This window comes from Balaenoptera ricei, chromosome 18, assembly GCF_028023285.1.
Source record: "Balaenoptera ricei isolate mBalRic1 chromosome 18, mBalRic1.hap2, whole genome shotgun sequence".
NCBI classification, from domain to species: Eukaryota; Metazoa; Chordata; class Mammalia; order Artiodactyla; family Balaenopteridae; genus Balaenoptera; species Balaenoptera ricei.
The window spans coordinates 11,944,969-11,958,671 of NC_082656.1; the positions used below are offsets into that span (position 1 = coordinate 11,944,969).

The 13,703-nt window shown below is 35.8% G+C and overlaps 1 protein-coding gene across 8 annotated transcripts in view; it reads left to right on the forward strand.

The window, feature by feature from the left end:
- The window catches only part of NBEA (neurobeachin), a 612,623-nt gene that overhangs the window by 564,156 nt on the left and 34,764 nt on the right, over positions 1-13,703 (forward strand). For all 8 annotated transcript variants that reach the window (XM_059902450.1, XM_059902451.1, XM_059902453.1 and 5 more), the window contains one exon: positions 8,158-8,325. In XM_059902450.1, the coding sequence (XP_059758433.1) occupies positions 8,158-8,325 (168 nt within the window). The remainder of the gene's footprint in view (positions 1-8,157; positions 8,326-13,703) is intronic.

A 13,703-nucleotide genomic window follows, 5' to 3' on the forward strand; every position in this document is an offset into this window, starting at 1 on the left:
CTGTCATTGAGGGCCTGTTACTGTCTTCATACCGCTCTAGGCTCTGGAGACACAAGCGTGGGCCACGCAGCCAGCGGCCTTCAGGAGCTCACGCTTTAGTTAGGAACCCGCATGAATAAACATACAGCCTCAGTCAACGCTCAGTCAACAGATCATTATTGAGCGTTGCAGGCGCTGTTTTATGTGTTTGGAGTATACCGGTGAACCAACAGACAAAGATCTCGGCCCTCATGGAGCTTACTTTTGATCAAAGAGAGACAGACAATAAACAGAAATTAATAAGTAAAATATCTAGAATGTTAGCAGGTGATCAATACTGTGGAAAAAAGAAGTGCAAAGCAAGGGGATCAGAAATACAGGGGTGGATGGTCAGGATCCCCTCACTGTGATGGTGAGACTTGAACTAAGCCCTGAAGGACGCGAGAGGGTGACCCAGAGACTCTTCCTCTCCTGGGGAAAGAGCAGTGAAGGCAGAGGGAACATCCGAGCCAAGGCCCTGTGGCAGGGGTGTGCTTGGCAAGGAAGCCAGAGGGCTGGGGTAGGATAAACACGGAGCGCACAGTAGGAGGAGAGGACTGAGTGGTAACAGATGCAAATCACATACGGCCTTGAAGGCCATTGAAACACTTTGCATTTTTACTCTGAGTGAAATCAAGAGTTGTTGCAGTGCTTTAAGCAGACGAGTTCTGCGATTTTGCTGTGCTGTGAAAGGATCACTCGGGCTGCAGTGATGGGAATGAACTGTTGAGGCACAGGGTAGCATCAGGCACGTCTGTTAGGAGGTATTGTGAGAGATGATGGTGGCTTGGACCAGCGTGGTAGCAGTGAAGGTAGTAAGAAATTAATCAATTCTGGATGTATTTTTTTTTTAACTCTTATAAATGGTTTTATCATAAATGATTACCTTTTTAGACCTTAGTCCTTTTGCAGAGAAACGTGAATTATCGAGTGCGTGTTCTCCAAGGTACACGTGCTTTCAGGGCTGTTCATTCATAGTGATTCCCAGTAGGGGATGAGGGCTCGGGGAGGAGAGGTATGTGAGAAGATTTTCCTTAATGCCAGTATTAACTATGACTTGAGCTAAACAATTCTGGATGTATTTTAAAGTTAGAGACAACAGTTTCCCTCTGCAACTTCCTAGTAGTGACCTTTTTCCCTTAGATTTCTCTAGTCCTATAGAGCCAGGTAAAGGAAGGGTGGGGGCCAAGTGTGCTGAGTGGTGATGGCTAGAGCAGCAGAGATGGATTACTTTCTAGAAGAAGTAATGCTTCTGGAAAAAGAATGGGGTGGGGAATAACTCTAATATCATCGTATTAGAGTTTTAGCAGAAATTCGAGCAGCAGGAAAAGCCCAAGCCAACATGTTTATCTTCCACCAAACTGTGATCTTTTTCAGGATGTGGCATACTTATTCACCTGTATATCCTCCAAGGCTAGCATCTGACATGTGGTAGGTGGTCAGTAATTTGGGGCTGGAGAGAGTTTAGGCTGTATTCACCTTGATTATTTGCATTTCAGTGGGATGTGCTCCTGGAGATCAGAGATTTTGTCTTGTTTCTCACAGTATCCCTGGGGCCTAGAATAATTCCTGGCACATGAGAGGTGCTCCATATTGAATGAATGAATGATGAACGAATGAATGCACAAATGACTGATCCCTCTGTTTGAGATCATCTTCCCTCAGATGTCCTTACAGTTCACTTCCTCACTGTAGTCCTTAGTTGTCACAATCTCAAGGAAGCCTTCTCTGACTTCCTCCTCTAAATTAGCAATCCCCTCCCCATCCATACATACCTCTTAACTTTCTTTCCCGTCTTTCTCCTTTCCTTAGCATTTATCACCTTCAGACATACTCTCTTACTAATTACCAATTACTAGTCTCTCCCCACTACAATGTAAACTTTCTGACAGGGATTTTGGCTTCACGTATTCACTGCTGTGATCCTAGGATCTAGAATAGTGTTTGGCCCATAGCAGATGGTCAGTCAATATTTGTTGAATGAATGAATGAATGAATTTCCCACCCTCCACCCTCACTTCCTGACATTTCTTTTCTTCCTTCTTGTGACCAACACCTCTTTCCCATTGCTTAAATAATCAGCCAATAAATATTTATTAAATAGTTATCATTTAATGCTGAGTTAGGAGCTATAGGAAATGTAAAAGCAGCATTAAGTATAGTCCCTAAGTTCCAAATGCTTGGATTCTAATTGAGAATATAGTATGGCATGTTTGAAACAATTAAGTGTTAATTGGTAATAACCCCATTCCCTTTCTCTAGCACTTTACAATGTATATGCAAATTGATTTTCACAAGTAAATTTGTATACATTATTTACTACATTAAACAGGAAGATACTGATGGTAAGTGTCATAGAAATTCATAGAAGACTTCATAGACTGTGAGCTGGGGAACTCAGGAAGCAGACATTGGACTTGAGTGAGGATGGCTGGGACATGAAGAAGGAGCAGGAGGGTGAAATGCTTTCATGTTAAGGTGAAAGGAGCAACAAAGGTTCAGAGGTCATACCAGCTGCTGTGTGCCGGGGCTGTAAACTGTGCTGCTAGAGCCAAGAATTTGTATCTAGAAGCCCAAAGAAGTCATGGGGGAGGGTCGGATCAAGGTTTGAAAGTCCTTAGGGGTCAGGTAAAGTTTACACTGAATGTGTTATGCTAGGAGGAACCTTGGAAGATTTGAAATCGAGGATGACAGTAAGAGCATGATGGTTTCAAAAGTCTGTTCCACCAGCAGGGTGCAAGCCCCGGAGTAGAGGAAGAGGTCAAAGTCTATTACAGTAGCCCACGTGGAGAGCAATAAGGGCTAAGACTAGGATGGTGCTAGTGGGAATGGAAAATAATCCACTATATTATTCACCCAGGAAGCAATCAAGTAAGAGAATAATTTAAGCCCCCCAAAATAAACATTTAAAACAACTATGTTACCTTTGTTTAAAATAATTAAATCTTTCACTGGGTAATAGCTATAATTTCAATTTAATCATGAAGAGAAGCCAGTATAGACACTACAGAAGAAGTAGCAATGTGATTTTCTAATTGTCCACTGGAATATATGCAACTCTATTTGGAGAATTTTTTCAATATCAGAAGCAGATTTTTGAGGCAACAAGAGAAAGGGCTTGGAAATGTTCTTGGTCTGGTCTAGAAGGAGAGAGAGAAATTCAGTATTCTTAAATAAAAGAATTCTGGAGAAGACAAAATTCTCTCCTCACAGTTAATTCCACTAGCCTAGTTTCCTTCTCATAAGTTTCTGAGCTGCTTTGTCCTAAACCCGTTAGAGAAAGAATTCTCTACGTTCTAATACCCATGGGACAATATTGAAATTAGATATTAGGTAACTATTATTCATCTAAGAGATATCCTTTCTGGTTTAAATCTCACTCTTTATTTCCTTCCTCCCAGATCCCCAGGGTAGAATTATGGATTGGGAATTGGTTTATCTAGGCTTAAAGCAATTGCTTCTGCTTTTAGGTATGCAAGGAGAGGGTAAAGCAAGCTATTAAGACCATTATAACCCTAATAGCTTAGTAATCAAGTATTTCTTTCTATTTTTCAATTGTGAGTGTTTGCAATAAAATCTTGTTTCAAAGTCCAAAACAGGTTTGTGCATGAAAACATAGTTCTAAAAAGAACAAATAAGCAGATAGCATGCATTTACTAACAGATTAATACTGTTTAGAATACAGTTAAGTCTCAGTGTCAGGTTTCAGCTTTAGATAGGTCTTTATGCTTTAATTATGTGAAATCTAAAATTCAATTCTTGGATATGCATTTGATTTAGAACCAGATTTAGCTTTTAAATGTTATAACTGGATTTTCTTTGTTTTCTGCAGTGACTAGCAAGACAGACAGTCTCTGTAAGACTATCTGTTTAGTCTACTACCTTATTGTTCCTTTGTCATTTAATATTATAACCCCCCCAAAAAAAAACCTGAGGCAAAATTATTTTTTGATTGTTTGGTTGTTTGTTGATTCACTCTGCTACCTAACATATAGAATAGAATAGGGTAACTGTAGACATAGAAATTTTTAAATTTAATTAAAGATTATTATAGATAGCCATGAACTAATAAGTTTTAAAACTAAGATGAAGTGGATAAATATCTAGAAAAATATAAAACATCAAAATTGACACCAGAAGACTTATAAGCCTTAAAGAAATTTAAGTAGTAAATCTTCCCAGCCCCCAAAATATCCAAGGCCATATTATTTTACAGGTGAATTCTACCAAATCTTCAAGAGATAAGGAATTCATTTCTTATGCAAATTATTCCAGAAGACATAATAAGCCATCCAGCTCATTTTATGAGGCTACTGTGATCTTGATTCCAGAGTAGAGGGAAGTAAAGGAAAAAAGAAATAAAGCCATTTCAAGTATGGATATAAATACAAAAACTGTAAATAAAATGCTATCTAACAACCCGTTTGTTAAATACATGGTGTGTGTGTGTGTGTGTGTGTGTGTGTGTGTGCGTTTGTGTGTGTGTTTTGACCCTTTTAAGATCAGGAAAAAGACAGTGATGTTCCATGTCACCACTGTTGTTTAATACAGTTCTCAAGGTTGAGAACAATTATATAAGAAAAATAAAGAAGTTAACTAGTAAGAGTTGCCAGGAACACAATCACCTTATAAAAATCAATAGCATTTTTCTACATCATTAATAATGGGGTTTAAAATATAATTTTTAAAATATTATAGTTGCATCAAAACTTATGAACTGTCTGGGAATTAACTTAACCAAGAATACCCATGTCCTTTATGGTGAAAATATTAATTTTTAAATCTAATATGGTACATAGAAAATGATCTGTATAAATAAAGAGACATTCTGAGACCTTAGATAGGAAAACCTAATATCAATTTTCCCAAATTACTCTATAAATTTATTGGAATCCCAATCAAAATTATTTTGATGTATCTATACACTTATTGTAAAAGTTATAGGGAAGAATAAAGGTCCACAAATAGCTCAGTTGACTCTCAAAAGAATAAATCTACCAGATATTAAGATATATAAGAAATAAAGATAACAATAGAAATAAAAGGTGCAAAGAGCTGGAGACACACACACATATCTAGATAGACAGATGATAGATAAGGAGGTAGGTAGGTAGGTAGATAGATAGATAGCAGAGAAAGAAAGCAGAAAAGGAGGAAGGGAAAGAGGGGAGGAGGGAAGGAAGGAACGAATGAATGAATGAAAGAAGGGAGGAAGGATTGTATTGCTTTTTCTAGGTAGATTATTATATTATCTGTAAACAATAGCAGTTTTATATCTTTGTTTCAAACATATATTCACACACTAAAGATGACAGCACACATCACTCAGGAAAGACGTGTTTGTTTAATAGATGGTATTAGAAAAACTGACTTACTATATTAACAAAAATTATACTGGATCTCTATCTAATACCACATATGAGTGAAAGTGGATTCTAGATGAAGACCAGTATATGAAAAGTAAAACCGTAACTATAAAGCTGACACATCAAAATACAGAAAGTTATCTTTGTTATTTTAAACCAAAATCCCAAAATCATAATCATAACAAAAAATTTTTTGATTATCTCAAAATTAAGAATTTCTCTTCAACCAAGAGTGACATGGGTAAAGTTAACAGACATGTGACATTTGGGAGAATGCATTTGCAATGTTTAAAACCAACAAACAACTATCTAAAATATGTAAAGAACTTCTGCAAAGTAACAGCGTAAAAGACAGGAACCTCCAGAAAAGAATGGACAAAGAGCATGAACAGGAAATATACCGGAGAGGAAACCCCCATGGCCAACAAGCATATTAAAAAGCTGTCAAATTCCTCAGTAATCAGAGGAAAACATATTAGAACAACAATGGGATATTGTTTTGTATCTGTTACACAGGCTAATATTAAATGCCTGGATAATACCAGTTGTCAATGGAGCTGTGGCCATGTAGAAACTTTCAGGCACTGCTGGAGGGAGGGGAGACAGGGGAAGCCAATCTGCACTGATGACTCAGACTCAGTTTATGCACATCTAGTGCAGGGACATATCAGTCCTACTCCAGATTATATGCCCCAAAGAAATTCTCACAAAGAGCCAAACAGGGATGCAAAAGTGGACATTCATCTCAGCGTGGTGTCGTGGCGAGTTAGAGGCCGTCGAGTGCTCATTACTGCGGGAGTTCTGAGCAGCCACTGGAAGCAGTAGACTACCTGTACACAGGTCGATCCCAAAAAGCAAGGCTCAGTGAAGAAAGTAAGAAACAAAATGCAATCTGTAACCCTATTCCATTTTTATAAATCAAAAATACATACACACAGAAATACATTACATGAGTAGTGTTTTATAAAAACACATGTAAACAAAAGGAGAAGCATTAAACAACTTATACGCATTGCCCATGGCAGAGGAAAATGAAAGTTAGTGGTTGGAGATAATAAATAAATGTTTTAAAACTCAAATTAGTGAAAGATGATCATTCCTTCCAACCCTCATCATTGCATTAGGCATTTAGTTCAATAACTGTTTTATTCAAATGGAATAAATTTCATTGACCCTTTCTTTCCAAATATGTCCAGTGGTATCTATAAGATTGATTTGAAGTGGTTGCTGCTGAGCTGATTATGTGATTATGTTGGTAAGATCTTCCTTTAAATAATATTTCTGATTTCACTACTATTTTGAATTCCAGTGAACAGACTTGGGCAATAGCGACTCTGTAATGAACTGCCATTTATTCATTTTTTTCATCCTTTCATTTATTGTACCATGCACTGAAAACATTACTGAATCATTACCAACTTCTCATTTATACAGATTGACCAAACCAATATGATAGATTTAATCAGTATAGAATTTTAACCAACACCTCTTTTGTATTTTAGTCCCTTTTCCTGTGTTCTAGTCCAAACTGTTATGTCAAGACCAATGAGATACAGAGTATAGAAATTCTGTTTAGTTTTAGTATGAAAACTATCCTTTTATAAAATCTAATTGTTTATGTTTCTGAATGAGAAACATCCACAATAACTGGTGTAAATAAAATACCAAAAATTTTGAAAGGAATAGATAAAAAGGGAGTTTGAGGGGAATAAGTTACTAGTTAAATGTCATCACGGGAAAAGTTGAAAATTATCATTCAGATATTTTGTAAATTAAAAAAATGAAATATTGATATAATTATCAGAGGGTTAATTTAAGAAACCATTTATTGATTAAGTGAATCCAAGCTGGTTTCAGCACCTTAGAAATCAGGGTCATGCAGCCAAAGAATGACTTCATTCACATATTTAGTTACAGCTGTAATTTCAAAAATTGTTTTCTACAGCCTTGCATAGTTGAAATTTAAGAAGCTAGCTCTACAGCTTTTTCCTCATGCTGCTGAAATCAGTGTGTCCTTAAAATCAATAAGAAATTGATGATGAATGAGTGCAGGAGGTGAGAGGCACAGTGAGCTACACTGTGACTGTCACTGCTCAGACCACAGGTGTGACCAGAACTCCTTGCCTACCTGCCAGGGCCCCTCTAGGAAGTTTATGATGGCTTCTTAGGAACTGAAAAGGTCTCTTTTTTTCTGACTCTTTATGGAGGTTTCGTATGATCGCTGACTCTCAGTAATTTCCATTCATTTCCCACTGGCTAGCAAACATCTAAAATTACCCACTGGTTCCTAAACAGTGTAATAGTGGAGTTCATTCATAGCAGAAGGAAGGCATTCCCTCTTAGTAGTGTTAGAGGTAACTTTGAAGACTTCAGGCAGGAAAATAAGTACGTATCAAAGTTTCTAATAAAATTGTTTAGCTTCAAACTAATATTTAAACATTAGAAATGAAATTGTTGTAAATGGCATTAAAACAGGCATTTCAAATTACTTTTAAACATGAATGTGTCTTTTTAAGAAATCTATTTAATATTAAAATTCGCATCACATATACAGTTAAGCCAAGAGAACATTAAGTATTTTAGAAAGAAAATTTTCTTTCAGGTCTATGTTTTATTAGAGGTTGTATTTTGTCACTCCTAAGAATAGGTCTTAATATGTACAGATAAAATACAGGAATGCAAAGAATGTGTTCTACTTATTTATATAGAATATTTCAAAGTAAGAGAAAGGGAAATTTGCATGGTGCCTTATTTCTGTCTTGACTGATTTCAGGCCCTGGAGAGTGAATTTGTTTCTTGCCAACTCCATCAGTGGATTGACCTTATATTTGGCTACAAGCAGCGAGGACCAGAAGCAGTCCGGGCTCTAAATGTTTTCCACTACTTAACCTATGAAGGCTCTGTGAACCTGGACAGTATCACTGACCCTGTGCTGAGGGAGGTAGGTAATAAGTTGAATATTATTATGAAAATTTCTGTCATCCCTTCAGCACAAATGTGGCTTTCCATCTCTTTCTGTATAAATTTCCTTTCAATGTAAATTTTTATAAAACATAGATTTCAGGTTCTTGACAAATGTGGAAAAGTGAGTGTTATATGTCAAAAACAAGTAATGAGACCACCATGTAGTTCCTTTTTGAAATGCAGATATGTACAATGCACTTCAATATTCCTATTTTATTTGGTTTACTTCAGCATCTTCATTAAAATGCTTAATGCCTTATGTGTGTTATTAATTAATGAAACCTAGTTGAGTATTTAAACATGAATAGTTCACATTAAAATAATCTGCCAGTATCTATTTTTTAATAAAAGCAGAATTACAGCCTTCTAGGCAGAATACTTTAAAAATGCATCAATAAAAAATAGATAAGATTACAGTATTTTATTCCTATATGTCCTCAAATATGCATTAGTAAAATAGATGAGGTTATAGTATTTTATCCCTGTATGTTCTCAAAAACGCATCAATAAAATAGATGAGGTTATAGTATCTTATTCCTGTGTGTTCTCACCCTGAAATTTTATAGCTAACATTTGGGAATTATGTACTATAGTATGTGTATAATTATTTTTTATGAAAATATTCATGAAATATATTATTTAAATCATTTCCACGTTGCACAAAATTATTTCAGATAGGTGAAAAGAGTGAGGATGCAACAGCTGCTAGATGAGTCTTGCTTCAAGGAAGCTGTATCCCAGTCTTCCATTCTACCAGATATCTGCCATCTGCTTTATGCAAAACAAGTAATCATTTCTCCATTGCCAGTCAGTGGAATGCTTTTTTATTTTTAATTTTAGAGGTGGAAAACGCATAGATTTGGGAAATCAAGCTCTAAAAGAAAAATTTGCATCCATAAAGTTATTTCCTATAGACTTCTGTAAAAACAAAATGACTCCATTTGTATGGCTTCAAGCAGAGAAGAGGAAAGGGAAGAGAAGAGCCTCATGATCATTGATCACTGGACCCTTAGGGCTAAATATTTGGAGAACACGTTGCAAGCATATTATTAGGTGCAGTGTTGTACCATGTTGTGTGCACAAGGAAATGGGATTTTTGCCTGAAGCTGGAAAAAAGAGATAGGGACAGAGAATGAATGAATGAGAGAGGAGCCAAATATTATAAAATTAGTTGGTGAAATAAGGGATTTTTCTCTACAAAATAATGTGATTAGTTTGTACACAACTGGGGATTCTAATTCTGAGCTCAATTATTCTCTTAACAATACACCTTTGTTTAACACATGGCCCAGTTTTATAAACATCTTACCAACTATATTCTCCTTTCAGAACCAACACCTTTAGAATCAGATAAAAAAGAAAATAATTGGAATAGCTTATCCTTTTATTCCAAGACCAACTCCAAATGGTTTTTTGACTTTTAAATATCATAGACATTTTTGCTCCTGAAGATTTCAGCATACATTTTCGTCCATTATAACATGCTGTCCTTATAAAGAAAGTTACAAGTTAATCCTCTTGGGCAAAATAAAAATATTTTAAGCATATTGTACATAATGAAAGTGCAAGGCAGCATTAAAGTTGACTGAAAATAGCAGATCTTTCATATTTAAATGACAGTAAATAAGGAGATAAATGAGAGAATAGAAACAAAATGGAATTAGGATTGAGACTTTCTTTACACGGATATAGTGTTTATTACTCAAATCTTATAAAAATACCTGCTTCTACAAAATAGCACACCATTGCTTTGGACAGTAATAAAAACTATGTATAATTGTCAAACTCTAGAAATTCCTAATGAAACATTACATGAAAATGCATAATTAAAAAAAATTCTGTTGGGGAGGAGAGGTTCAACCACAATGTTTGTCATTATATAGGCAATCTGAACAATAATACATTACTGCTCCTGATTACCTCACAGTGATGCAGACTGGGAGTGCCTTACTCCAGGACTCTCCTTCCAGCATTCCCAGTCTGAGGGCATAATTGCTGAATACTGAGGTTGCATTAGAGAAACTCCCAGAGTCATTCTGTGGCATGTATGTCCTCCCTCCCCAAGCCCCTCACCCATCTCTCTCACCCAAAAACTCTTCTGTCAGTTCTCAGAATACCAGGTGAGGGAGCGCATACCTGAAACGCTGTTACCTTCCTTCCGCCAGGCAGCGTGGGCTCAAGCACATACCAGCAGAGGCATTCACACTGACCCAGTGGCCCTATGTCAACTCAAGATTGCTTAGGAAGATACTTAAGTGGTCCTTAAGACCACTAGGTAACCACTTAGTACATTGTAGACATAACAGATTAAATGACCTTGCAAGGAATATGAGTTAACTGTCCCTCTCCCCACTCCCCACCCTTACCTCCTCTACCCCACGACTAACATATTTCCACACAAAAAAGTTCTGCATTAACATGTAAGAACCTGCAAAGGATGAGAACCCACTAAATCCTGTGAGCTTTCTAATGTGGCCAAGTCATTTAATGTCCCTCTTCCTCCATTGTTTTCTCTGTAAAGGAGGAATAGTACAGAACATATGTTTGCCAGCATAGAAGCATCTAGCATCTGTTGTCACAAGAAAGAGCCCTGTGGATAAGTGGAATGAAGTATAGCGTAGTCATTATTTGCTGGTCATTTATGCCCCTTTGCATTTACACTCCCCCTGTGCAAGGCACACCGCCTTCCATCAGAACATCAGAACACCGCCTTCCATCAGAACATCAGCGTTGAGCTCCCAGAGGTCTGCTCTGCAGGGTCGGACAGAGGCTCTTGGAAAAAATAGTGTTCAAAATGTTAAGCCTTTTATTGAGCTCAGTGCATTCCTTTTATTTGATAATGTTTATCTTAGTATTTTTTAAATGTGAAGATCACTATATTTCACAAAGATAAAAAGGAAGGCTACAGTTATACTAAACTCCAACTAACCTAAGGAAGATGATTTTTTAATGCCTTAATCAACACTGATTTAAAGGAGAAACATTTAATATACAAAAATCTACATATGTCCCTTTTAAAAAAGAAAGTGTATATATATATATATATATATATATCCCATAATCTGCCTAGAACTTTGAGCTTTGAAGTTAGTGCTAAAATTTGAGAAATGGCTTGAGGTTATTGATTCATTCTTCCTTGACAGGTGAAATCATGAAGCAGCACTAACCACAGCAATTATGGCATTAAAATGTCAAGAAATTAGAGGTCAGAATAACAGATAATTTTCTTCTCTATGTCAGATTTAAAATTGACATTCTTTGACAGCTTAGGATCTCTGGCTGAGAAAAATATGACAGCTTAACTTATTTTATACTTGTACAGCAGTAATTGATAATAAACTTTATCATGACAGCCTCTGGGCAGAAACATGACAGAACCGTTCTGGTACAAAGCTCTTCGTAATATGTAAACACTAGATCTGTTGGATATTAGATATTATTTAAATTGTCTTAAGTCTTAGCTTTTATCATAATCTTCTAGACACTTTTTTTCATAGATAAGCTCATCTGACTATTTGAGCAGTATTTTTTAAACATGATACTGAATATCTTTCTTATCCATTTTTACAAATTAATAAAAATTACGTGATTTGCTTTATATTTCTACTTACCAAATGATGGCCAAGAACTTCATCCTATGACCTGCTTGGGGAATAAGCTGTTCTGGTTTGTAAGTGTCTGGTCCCATGGTTTTCTAACTCCTTGCTACTCAAATATGGTCCATAGACCAACAGTATCAGCATCACCTGGGAACTTGTTAGAACTTCAGACTCTACTCTCAGGCCTCCCTGACCTAGTAAATGAGCACATGCATTTAAGGAAATCCTTGGGTGACTTGTTTGAGACATTACAGTGTAAGAAGCACTGCTCTACTAAAGGTGTGTTAGAATGATCTGGAAAGCTTTTCTCTTTTTTTTTTTTTTTCCTACAAAAGTAGAGAGAATGATACAATGAATCCTCTGGGTGTTCTTATCACCCAGTTTCAAAAATTTTAACTCTTATTTCACCTATATCCTCATCGCCACCCCCCTTTACTATATTCAAGTACACATGCCATATCCATCTAGCCCCATCCACTCTCCATCCCCCCCTCCTCCATCTAGAGTGTATCTCAGAATATCCAGGGAGAGAGTTCAAGCAGGTTTATTTTGAAAAAAATTCTCTAGGAATTTTAAAACAACAGAATACTTACTTAGCTTTAAAGATGATATTCTTCTTACTTCTAAAATAATTTTTTTAACTGTAGGGGACTTTAATGTGCATTTCCATTTTACTAATTTAAACTGTAAGGTTTTCTTTCTATTTCGTTTATGCTTTTGAATTTGTTAAAACTTTCAACTCAGTAAAACTTCCAGTAATTATAGGGAAAATTTTAAGGTAGCTTTAAGAAATCTTTATCAGTCATTTTTTTGAATCATTTGTTCTAATTACTTTCCAGAAAACATAAATTTTATCAATTTCTGAGAGTTCCAAAGGCACTAGGAGATTATGCCATAGTTAATAGTTGGTTAGTAGAGATTACAGATTAAATGCCACAACAATTATTAACTGTACTCTTATGATGAGTGAAAAATATTTTATTCTAAAATTGTTTTTAAAAATTATCACTCTTACCGTCATGGATATAATTACTCAGCCTGTCTGCCTCAGAGTATGATTCTGTGGTAACTAGCAGTCAATGAAAGATGGTGGAAAGATGGAAATCAGATAATAGGTTATATCACAGCCCCAACATTATTATTTGAGTGACATAAATAAGTCACTTTAATGTACCTTTGTTTAACCACCTAAAATATGATAACAGAAATGATATCTAACTCATAGGACTGTATTTGAGGATCATATGAGAAAAGATATGTATAAATACTTTGTAAACTATAAAGCACTACCATGGACATTGATTATTACTACCCCAAAACATAATTAAATGAAGTATCTTGGAAGAACTTCTGTTTTAATAATTTATTTCTCTATATCGTCATATCTATAGTCGACACTGCCAAGCTGAAAAATGACTTAACTGACTTCTCTTTGACAGTGAAAGGTATACACATAAGCCTACCATAAAAGGCTGTTTTGCTGGCAAATTATTAGAACATATGGGCCATGCAACATTTATTTATTTATACATATATACTCATTTATCTATTTATGCTGGGAATATCAAAACATTAAATATATTTTAATGTTACCAGTAGTCATAAAAATGTGGTATTTTTAGTCTGATTTTCTGTTACTAATACTTCTTAGTCTCAGGCTACATTTTCTTCGTTTATCTCTTTCTTTGATCTGACAGGGATAACAAAGTAGTCCTTTGGATCTGCTATGGTGAAAATATGCCCATAGGAAGTAGAA